The 11,231-nt window shown below is 38.7% G+C and overlaps 1 protein-coding gene across 1 annotated transcript; it reads right to left on the bottom strand.

Moving 5' to 3' along the window:
* Positions 1-9,554: 9,554 nt before the first annotated feature.
* LOC122707985 (deoxyuridine 5'-triphosphate nucleotidohydrolase, mitochondrial) lies at positions 9,555-10,165 on the bottom strand. The gene has a single exon (XM_043924049.1). It carries the CDS (start codon positions 10,120-10,122, stop codon positions 9,628-9,630), a length of 495 nt encoding a protein of 164 aa, XP_043779984.1. The 5' UTR covers positions 10,123-10,165; the 3' UTR covers positions 9,555-9,627.
* Between the last annotated feature and the right edge of the window lie 1,066 nt (positions 10,166-11,231).

The raw sequence follows: 11,231 nt of genomic DNA, 5'->3' as shown, positions 1-11,231 counted from the left end.
TCATCTTAGAATTCTTCCTAGAAATATCCTGTTAGTTGCAAGGAATGAAACACGGTAATTATACACTGGAGAAAGTGAACAAAACCTTTACCAGGTAATCAAAATTAACGTCACGAGTGAGGGACAGATGGACGTTCTTTGCCTCAAGATGCAGTTCCCAGAGGACGCAGCATCTAATGAGGAAGTGAGGAAATATAATGAGGAATCTAATGAGGAAATATCAGATAAATCCCAAATGAGGATTGTTATGTTGTCTTTTTTTTTTTTTTAAAGGGGGTAGGAGTTGTATTCTTCAAATTTGTCAATGCCATGAAAGGCAAAAGTTGTGAAAATATTCCAGCTAAAGAGCCATGACAGCTAAAGGCAATATGAGATACTAGGTTGGATCCTTAAATGGAGGGGAAAATTTTATAAAGCAAATTATTATATTAATTGGAAAACAGATGTGAGATTGATTAATGTATTGTATCATTATATCATTAAAATCACTGAAATTCATAACTATACTGTAATAATGTCCCTAAATACTGAAATATTTAGGAGTAATGAGCTAAGATCTATGTATGATTGGAGGAAAGAAATATATATATATATATATATATATATATAAATCCATGGAATTTTCTAGGCAAGAGTACTGGAGCGGGGTGCCATTTCCTTCTCCAGGGGAATCTTCCTGACCCAGGGATCGAACCTGGGTTTCCCGCATTGTGGGCAGACGCTTTACCATCTGAGCCACCAGGGAATCCCATATATATGTATATAGATATAAAGAGAGAGGGAGAGACAAGAGAAAACAAAAGTAATAAAAAAGTGAAATGTTAACAATAAGTGACTCTGGATAAACGTTGCTTGGCTATTCCTTGTAACTTCTATAAATCTGAAGTTATTTCCAAATAAAAAGCTTTTTTTTAATTAAAAGGATTTTTTAAAAAGAATTAAAATAAAAGCAGCAGTGACAGAAGTAAGCAATCCATAGACTGTATAGCATGCTAATTATTTTAAATGGCCACCTTACTGCCAAATCCCACATGCTTTCTAAAAGGACTACTTCCATGAAATTGTCTCATCTCTTGGGTTAAAATTACAGAAACAGTGAATTTTATAATTAAAGAGTCATCTTATCCAACCTTTTTATTTCATAAATGAGGAAACTGTGGCTCAGAGATTCAAGACTTATCCTAAACTCTTGAACCAGTTAACGCGTCAGAGCACCATTTTGATTCTACTTCAGTCTCTACAACTGCTGAGCTTTCTATCTGAGCTTACGACTCAGCTTCTATCACTTTCTCTTTCCTCCTTCCTAACGCTGTTTCCTATGGTTCTTGTATTCCCTTCTTTTTATGATTATACAGGGAATTGTTATGGCCTTACTGTTTCAACTATCACTGTTCCACTGGTGAAAGTCTCCCAGACCTCTGTCCACAAGTCTGATTGCCTCCATGGACATCTAGATGAGGACACTCATCATCAGTTCAATCTCTACAAAACTGAAATAACCACAGGAGAAAAAACAAAAATAAAACCTATGAAAATACACCTACCCTTCCTGACAATCAGAGAAAGAGATATTAAAGCAAGACATGTTTTGCCTAATAGATTGCCCCATTAATAAGACTTATAATGTTCAAGTTTAGCCAGAATGTAGGCAACAGACTGTCTCATAACCTGATGGCAGGAGTTTAAGTGAGCATATCCCTCTGGTGGACAGTTTGCCAAAATTAAGGAAATCTTAGTGTACATACTTTTTGACCCAGCAATTTCACATGTAGGTATTACTTGTCTTAAAAAAAAATACTGTGACGACATTCAAAGAAATATATGGGACTGCTCTTTTAGTATTGTTTGTAATAGCAAGAATTGGAATACTTAATATCTATCAATACAAAGGTAGGTAAATACAATTATACTGTTTCTTTGCATACATGAAAACATAGTTGTATATAGACCAATATGGGAGAGAGCCCAAACAAGTTGAAGGGAATCATGTACATGAGTCTCCCATTTCCTTTTAAGTTGGTGCATACATAGAAATCAGCAGAGAAAAGCTGTCACAGTGGTTACTCCAGGGGAATTGAGTTAGGGGTGGAGAAGGGGACTTCATTTTTCTACTTTATGTATTTCCATTGTTTGCTTTTGTCATTGTGGGTTTTTTGGTTGTTGTTGTTTTTTTTTTGTTTTTTATCAGAAGCATGATAGCTTTTATAAAAGCAACTACAGCAATCAAGAGTTTCCCTCCCTGGTAGCTCAGCTGATAAAGGATCGACCTGCAATGCAGGAGACCCAGGTTCAATTCCTGGGTCGGCATCCCTGGAGGAGGGATAGGTTACCCACTCCAGTATTCTTGGGCTTCCCTGGTGGCTCAGACTGTAAAGAATCAGCCTGCAATATGGGAGACCTAGGTTTGATCCCTGGTTGGGAAGATCCCCTGGAGCAGGGCATGGCAACCCATGCTAGTATTTTTGCCTGGAGAATCTTCACAAAAAGTCGGACACTACTGAGTGACTAAGCACAGCATAGCACAACAATCAAAGAGCTTCCTTTTTAACCTGAAAACATTTCTTTATTCAGTTACTGTTCCTATCACTTCTTCTCTTTTCCAGGCTTTAGAGTGAATGTTTACTCTTTTCTCTCCTTTAACATTTAGCCACTTATTCTTGATCCTTATCATTTATTTGCATATTGTTTTGCAACTATAAGCTCAAACAATGTATGTAGAAAGGTACTCCTAACTAGTCTCTTAGATTTAACTACTCTTTACACCCTTTTTTTATTCTTTTGCTCACTTTTCCTCCTTCACTGTTTTCATTATGTCACATATCTTCTCAATCTTTACTCACTTGCCAGTTGAAAAATTCTCAGTTCTTTATTGTTCAGCAAGGAGGCATCCAGGGACTTCCATAACCTCAGTCCACTCTCCACCTATCACCACGCCACACATTTGTTGTTCAGTCACTAAGTCGTGTCTGACTCTTTGAGACCACATGGACTGCAGCATGCCAGGCCTCCCTGTCCTTCACTATGTCCCAGAGTTTGCTTAGATTCCTGTCCATTGAGTTGGTGATGCTATCTAACCATCTTATTCTCTGCTGCCCCCTCCTCCTTTTGCCTTCAATCTTTCCCAGCATCAGGGTCTTTTGCTATGAGTTGGTTCTTAGCATCAGGTGGCCAAAGTTTGGAACTTCAGCTTCAGCATCAAGCCTTGGTTATAGAAGCTTATTCATGAGTTCCAGAGTAAAACTGCTTTCAAAAATCAAAATACTTTTAGAATAAAAGAGGAAAGTTAAGTGGGAAAAAATAGCATTAGATTTATAATATCACTTCATAAAGGTGATACGGTAGAAAATGGTAGAAAATTTTAAAATATATTACAGAAATATTACAGAAAATTAAAATTAATTTTCTACCATATCACCTTTATGAAGTGATATTATAAAAGATACTTTAAAGAATATCCTTCTATATCTCTCTCTGTATTTATATATCAAGAGATATGCGTATAAAATTCAACAGTGAAACTGGAGTCATTTAGTGTTTTTGCTTACTCTGGTTCTTTAAAGTTTTTGCTAGCTCACAGTCAGGAACTGACTGTGGCTCAGATCATGAACTCCTGATTGCCAAATTCAGACTTAAATTGAAGAAAGTAGGGAAAACCACCAGACTGTTCAGGTATGACCTAAATCAAATCCCTTACAACTATGCAGTGGAAGTGACGAATAAATTCAAGGGATTAGATCTGATAGAGTGCCTAAAGAACTTTAGATGAAGGTTCATCCCTTACGACTATACAGTGGAAGTGACGAATAAATTCAAGGGATTAGATCTGATACAGTGCCTAAAGAACTATAGATGAAGGTTCATGACATTGTACAGGAGGCAGGGATTAAGACCATCCCCAAGAAAAAGAAATGCAAAAAGGCAAAATGGTTGTCTGAGGAAGCCTTACAAATAGCTGAGAAAAGAAGGGAAGCTAAAGGCAAAGGAGAAAAGGAAAGCTATACCCATTTGAATGCAGGGTTTCAAAGAATAGCAAGGAGAGATAAGAAAGCCTTCCTCAGTGATCAGTGTAAAGAAATAGAGGAAAACAATAGAATGGGAAAGACTAGAGATCTAGAAAATTAGATTCAAGAAAATTAGAAATACCAGGGGAAGATTTCATGCAAAGATGGGCTCAATAAAGGACAGAAATGGTATGGACCTAACAGAAGCAGAAGGTATTAGGAAGTGGTGGCAAGAATACACAGAATTGTACAAAAAAGATCTTCATGACCAAGATGACCACAATGGTGTGATCACTCACCTAGAGCCAAACATCCTGGAAGGTGAAGTCAAGTGGGCCTTAGGAAACATCACTATGAACAAAGCTAGTGGAGGTGATGGAATTCCAGTTGAGCTATTTCAAATCCTAAAAGATGATGCTGTGAAAGTGCTACACTCAATATGCCAGCAAATTTGGAAAACTCAGCAGTGGGCACAGGACTGGAAAAGGTCAGTTTTCATTCCAATCCTGAAGAAAGGCAATGCCAAAGAATGTTTAAACTACCGCACAATTCAGTCATCTCACACACTAGCAAAGTAATGCTCAAAATTCTCCAAGCCAGTCTTCAATAGTACATTAACCATGAACTTCCAGATGTTCAAGCTGGATTTAGAAAAGGCAGAGGAATGAGAGATCAAATTGCCAACATCTGTTGGATCATCAAACAAAGCAAGAGAGAGTTCCAAGAAAACATCTGCTTCTGCTTTATTGACTACGCCAAAGCCTTTTTGCCTGTGTGGATCACAACAAACTGTGGAAAATTCTTCAAGAGGTGGAAATACCAAACCACCCGCCTCCTGAGAAATCTGTATGCAGGTCAGGAAGCAACAGTTAGAACTGGACATGGAACAACAGACTGGTTCCAAATAAGAAAAGAAGTTCATCAAGGCTGTATATTGTCACCCTGCTTATTTAACTTATATGCAGAGTACATTATGCAAAATGCTGGGCTGGAAGCAAGATTGCCAGGAGAAATATCAATAACCTCAGATATGCATATGACACCACCCTTATGGCAGAAAGAGAAGAGAACTAAAGAACCTCTTGATGAAAGTGAAAGAGGAGAGTGAAAAGTTGGATTAAAACTCAACATTCAGAAAACTATGATCATAGCATCCAGTCCAATCACTTCATGGCAGTAGATGGGGAAACAATGGAAACAGTGACAGACTTTATTTTTTTGGGCTCCATAGTCACTGCAGATGGGGACTGCAGCCATGAAATTAAAAGATGCATGCTCCTTGGAAAAAAGCTATGATCAAGCTAGACAGCATATTAAAAAGCAGAAACATTACTTTGCCAACAAAGGTCTGTCTAGTCAAAGCTATGGTTTTTCCAGTAGTCATGTATGGATGTGAGAGTTGGACTGTTAAGAAAGCTGAGCGCTGAAGAATTGATGCTTTTGAACTGTGGTGCTGGAGAACACTCTTGAGAGTCCCTTGGACAGCAAGTAGATCCTACAAGTCTACCCTAAAGGAAATCAGTCCTGAATATTCATTGGAAGGACTGGTGCTGAAGCTGAAACTCCAATACTTTGGCCACCTGATGTGAAGAACTGACTCACTAGAAAAGACCCTGTTGCTGGGAAAGATTGTAGGCAGGAGGAGAAGGGGACAACAGAGGATGAGATGGTTGGATGGCATCACTGACTCAATGGACATAAGTTTGAGTAAACTCTGGGAGTTGGTGATGGACAGGGAGGCCTGGCGTGCTGCAGTCCATGGGGTCACAAAGATTTGGACATGACTGCATGACTGAACTGAACTGAACTGAGTGTAGTAATAAAGTTGGTTATCACGTTACAGATGAGAGAAGCTTACTGCATAACCAATGAGTCCTTTCCCTGGAGAGATGCAATTCTATCTGTGGTTTCACATTCCAAAAAGAAATATTCTAACTCCTTCTGAAAATTAGTAACGTAAGCATTTAATTGTACCTCTGTTAGACTAACCAATATATTTTATATAACTCTTACTCTACTTAATAGAGACTTCACTATGACTTAGCATATACAGATTTGAAACTCATTATTGAATACTGGCAATTATATTTGTCTTTAAAAGTCACTGTATCTATAACATAGTGGTTATTATTTAAGAGTATTTAACTTGCTGCAGTCCATGGGATCGCAAAGAGTCGGACACAACTGAGTGACTGAACTGAACTGAACTGAACTTGAGAAAGTATAAATGGTGGTAAAACTAGTTATAGATTGACTTTCAAACTGTGACTGCAGTTGGAAATCATGATTTCATTAAGAACAGTCTGTTAGTCACTTTTCAAAAAATTGTTTTCAATTTACTAATATGTACTATAATATAAACATTACCAGCACACATGCTGAAACTAAAATAAAATCACTTTAAAACTAATGGGCTTTGGGGTCAAATTATACCTAAACATAAATATTGATACTTGTCAAGATGTACTTATATTTCGATACTTTTCTTCCTTATCAACGTTATTAATTTTGAAATATAACCACAAGAAAGACAAGGCTTCTGATAAATTAAAAACAAATTTATTGACTACCTTATAAACTTGGTGAATTGAATATTCATATTTATGTCTGCTACCTTCCAAAATTCACCTAAAATTACAATAAAGTATAAAAAGAATGGAAGAAGAAAGGATAATGGATAAAAATTTTTGGAAGATGAAAAAATAAGGGATAAACAGATTTAAGTAAGTGGAGTAAAATGCAATTAGCTACCTTTGTAAAAGGCAAAAAGAAACCAGCTGATTTGCACAGCAGAACTCTGAAAAGTTTAGGAATTGCAGAGATGGGGTACTGAGAAGACTGTACCCATGTCATTCCTCATGTCATTATTCTAAAGATTAAATAATATTACAAATGTAAAAAAAAAAACCTTGAAAAGTGTTTCTGTCAGGTTTTATAAGTAATATTCTTTGTTATGTGTTATAATGTTCATTTCTAAGCACTTTTCTAAATCACCAATGTTATTCAAATGTTTGGTGCTAGCTTAAAGTTGTAAGACTGGTACAATCACAGTGTCTGCATTTTCTTTTCCTTGTTTCCAAATTACTGCCCAGAAATATCAGGTCAATGATGTGTTTACCTTGTTCTAGATGCCTTCCAAATCTCTGCTTCATCAACCCCTGGGCTAGCCTTGCCTGCCCGTGTCCATGGCAGGCTCCTGAACACTGATCAGGGCCCAATTTGCCTAGAAAGGGAATTCACAAAAACTTACTTGGGCAGCATTTAATCAGCATACCTATTCTTTCTAGAGGGATTCATGTGATAAACCCATTTTAGGCTCTACACTCAACCTGCCACATCATAGGAAGGTGAATGAAAAACCAGTCATCTTTCAACCTCCATAACCCTTCTAGAAGGCCAAAACTCCACACCCTATCCTTCTTACAAATATCAGCTTTTTCCTAACTTTCATTTCCTTTCATATTTATTTCAGTTTGATGTTACCTGTACATATCTCTTTCCATTAGGCGAGGCACTGTGTGATTTTCTCAGGCTTCATATAACCCACTAGGGACAGCCAAAGTGGTGCTTAGCGACAAACGAGCTAGGTTTCACATGAACTATAAATCCTATTCAATTAACCAAACAGAATTTGTTATATAATCAGCAAACAGAAGTCAAACCTAAAATTAGTATTCGAGATCTAGGACAAGAGATAAGAGACAAAAAGTCAGGAAGAAGATGAAATTTCCAGGTAAAAAAATATTAATAGTTCAACTACTGTGTGTGCATGTTAGTCACTCAGTCATGTCTATTTGAGACCCCAAAGACTGTAGCCCGCCAGGCTTCTCTGTCCATGGAATTCTCCAGACAAGAATACTGGAGTAGGTTTGCCATTCCCTTCTCCAGGGGATCTTTCCCACCCAGGGATCAAACCCAGATCTCCTACACTGCAGATAGATTCTTTACCATCTGAGCTACCAGGGAAGCCCTAGTGGTATTTATTTTCTACAGGAAGCCTTCCAACATAACCCATCCTCTAGCCAGATTTATAAGAAATGAAGATTCCCCACTGAATGTCATCAGGAAGAAACTAAAGAGTATAGCCAATGGAAAATGAGCTATCAACTTGAAAACTGTAACATGCTGAAAATTCCTGTTCAGATATAATAATGGGAAAAAATATAAAAAAGAGGAATCTGAAAGGTAATTGTCTAGATACAAAACTGCTTTATCTAGTTAAAACAGAAATATTCTTAGAGTGGGAAGTATCAGTCTGACTCACAATCTCTTATCTAATATTTATTCCCAAAATGAATCTACCTTTCAAGCATGGTGAGATTGAGGGGAGGCATGGCTGGAGAGAGAAGAATTAGGGCCATATGGATGATCTTGCTAGGTAATTTAATAAATTCTCATCCTGATTCTCTTGCCCATTTAGTGAGGTCTCCTCAGCCTCTGTATCCTGATTAAATTTCTCATCCTGCAGAGGATTCCTAGGGAGGACTGCTCCCCATTCCTACTATAACCCAGGAGGCCCCTCCTAAAAGAACAAGATCTCTCTCATGTTCATTATTGCACTTGGCATCAGGGCTCCTGTGTGCACCAGATTAACACTTAAAAAAAAAAGTACATAATAGAACTTCTAGAAACTATCGTATTAACAACTGGTGATGCCTTTAATGCACTTTCTACCTTGAATTTGGTTAATATGTAACTTCTTATAATAGACCTTAAGCTCCTTGAGGATAAGAGTTCCTCCGGATTTGTAGTCCTTTGTTACCACTATCCTAGTGTCTTTCACAGAGAAGGCTTATCATTAAATACGTAACAGATAAAGATGAACAATAATGATAATGGACAAGTCACTTTTCCAGAATCCTGGAATAAATTTTTTTCTACTGGTGAGCCATCAGCTTCTTAAGTCATGGCTCACTTTCTCTTTTATTTCCTTAATTATCATTATTAATACTTACTGGAAAATTTTTCAGTGATATAACAGCATATACCTTGACAACAGATGTTTTAATGTTGTACCAGCTCTTGAGACATATTATTAGCAGACGCTTTTTCATCCCAGCTTGTTGCTAATTTCCTTGAAAGTGGGGACCATGCCTTCAATTTCATCACACCATTCATAACTACTCTGCACACAGTGTTGACTAACGTTAACCATATGCTTTTCATGGACTAGGTGTTTTCTAAGCATTTCATGTGTATTTAATCATTTAACCCTCATGGCAGCCCTATGGGGTAGGTACTAAACATAAGTAGCTAATTCAAGGTCACATAGCTGGGAAGTGGCAGCACCAGGATTTGATTCAAGGCAGTCTTGCTCCAAGTGCATGGTCCTAACCAATCTACTTTACTGCCTCCTAGACAGAAAACATTATAGTGGCTTCCTAAATGACTGATTTAATCTAAAGTATTTCCTAAAGGCATGATTTTTGATCAACAATGGTTTGTGATATAGAAGAGAATTTTCTCCTCCCTTTGTTGTACTGTTCATGTTACTAAAACATCTCCCTTACTACTATAATTCAACTTTGTTGTTCTTGGAATTCTTTTTTTTTTTTTTTTCACTTTAAGCAAAGTCTTTATTTTCAAGAAAAAAGTACATTCTCATTTCCTGTTCTTGGCAGAAGTTTTAATTACTTCCAGTGGAACCAAAGCCTCCTGAACCCCTTTCAGTGTCATCTAAAACTTGAACTTCCTCTATTTCTGGGTAAAATATCCGTTCACAAATGAGCTGTGCAATTCGATCACCCTTTTTGACTTCAAACTTCTCTTTGCCAAAATTAAACAGGACAACACCAACATTTCCTCTATAATCTTCATCTATGACACCAGCTCCCACATCTATGAAGTGTTTTGCTGCCAAGCCAGAACGAGGAGCCACTCTTCCATAGCACCCAGAAGGAAGGGCTATCTGAATGTCAGTTTTCACAAGCACTTTCTCCATCGGTGGTAATGTGTAATCATAGGCGCTGTACAGGTCGTAGCCCGCGGCGCGCGCGGACCCCTTGGTGGGGGCTGTGGCGTGCTCCGAGAGCCGGGCAAAGCGGAGACGCATATCGCCCACCTCCGTGGCCCGGGCCCGCTTGCTGGGGGAGACGACTTGTGCCTCTTGAGAGCACGGCATGGCAGAGTACCACGTGGGCACAGGAGGGAGGGAGCAGGGGGAACAAGAGGTTCTTGGAATTCTTATAGCACAATCAAGTTATCCACAGCACCACAACTTCTTTATAGTTTGGTCATTTCTACTGCTAGTGAAAGTCCCTAGCTGCTGCTGCTGCCTCACATAGGGCAGCAACTTCAAACCCATCTGCTCCTTACCAGCTACGGGACCTCAGACAAGTCACTGAAATTCTCTCAGCTTCAGCTGTTTATCAGAAAAACAGGGATAATAAAACCTCCATGTAAGGTTCAGAGATGATAGGTTAGGGGACTAGCATAGCTTCTGGTGCCTAGTAAAGCTCTATTAGTGATTGTCATTATTCTCTTAGCAATTCACCTAACTCTCGCTGGATAAGTAAACCAACATAGAGGTAACGGTAAAGATTTGCACTCTCACTATTGCCTTTTGGTGCTATTACTTTTTCATTGTGCTGAAGTTAAAATCGATCAGATTCTATGTCTTACTGATGCTTATGCCCCATTAAGCAGTGAAAGGAGAGAGTTTCTTGGGTTTTTTGGTGGCCCCAGGTCTTAGTTGTGGCACACGGGATCATCTGTCTTCCTTGCAGCATGCAAGATCTTTTATCTGAATCAAGTAAACTCTTAGTTGCAGCACATGGGATCTTGTTCCCTGACCAGGGATTGAACCCTGTATTGGGAGCACGAGTCTTAGCTGCTGGACCACCAAGGAAGTCCAAGGATAGTGCTCTTTGATCATTGCTCTCGCTTCTTGCCACGCAAAATTTGTGGTGAGTTGGCTGGTCATTTCACCTCTCTTGGTTAATTCCACAGCAGTCAGGTAGAGAGAATAATGGCATCATTGATCTTGGGACATTTCTTACAAGTAAAGAATACATAAAATGTTTCCTATCACTGTCCTAAGGCAGGGGCTTCCCTGGTGGCTCAGCAGTAAAGAATCTGCCTGTAATGCAGAGGACAGGAGATGTGGGTTCAGTCTCTCGGTTGAGAAGATCCCTTAGTGGAGGGCATGGCAACCCACTCCAGTATTCTTGCCTGGAGAATCCCATGGACAGAGCAGCCTGGTGGGCTACAGTCTACAGGGTTTCAAAGAGT

Source organism: Cervus elaphus, chromosome 14, assembly GCF_910594005.1.
Source record: "Cervus elaphus chromosome 14, mCerEla1.1, whole genome shotgun sequence".
Lineage (NCBI taxonomy): Eukaryota > Metazoa > Chordata > Mammalia > Artiodactyla > Cervidae > Cervus > Cervus elaphus.
The sequence above is the reverse complement of the archived record's forward strand: the minus strand, read 5'-3'. Positions and strand labels throughout refer to the sequence as shown.

Excerpts from the sequence above, each read along its gene's own strand:
- LOC122707985 (XM_043924049.1), bottom strand. The coding sequence starts at position 10,122 with ATGCCGTGCTCTCAAGAGGCACAAGTCGTCTCCCCCAGCAAGCGGGCC.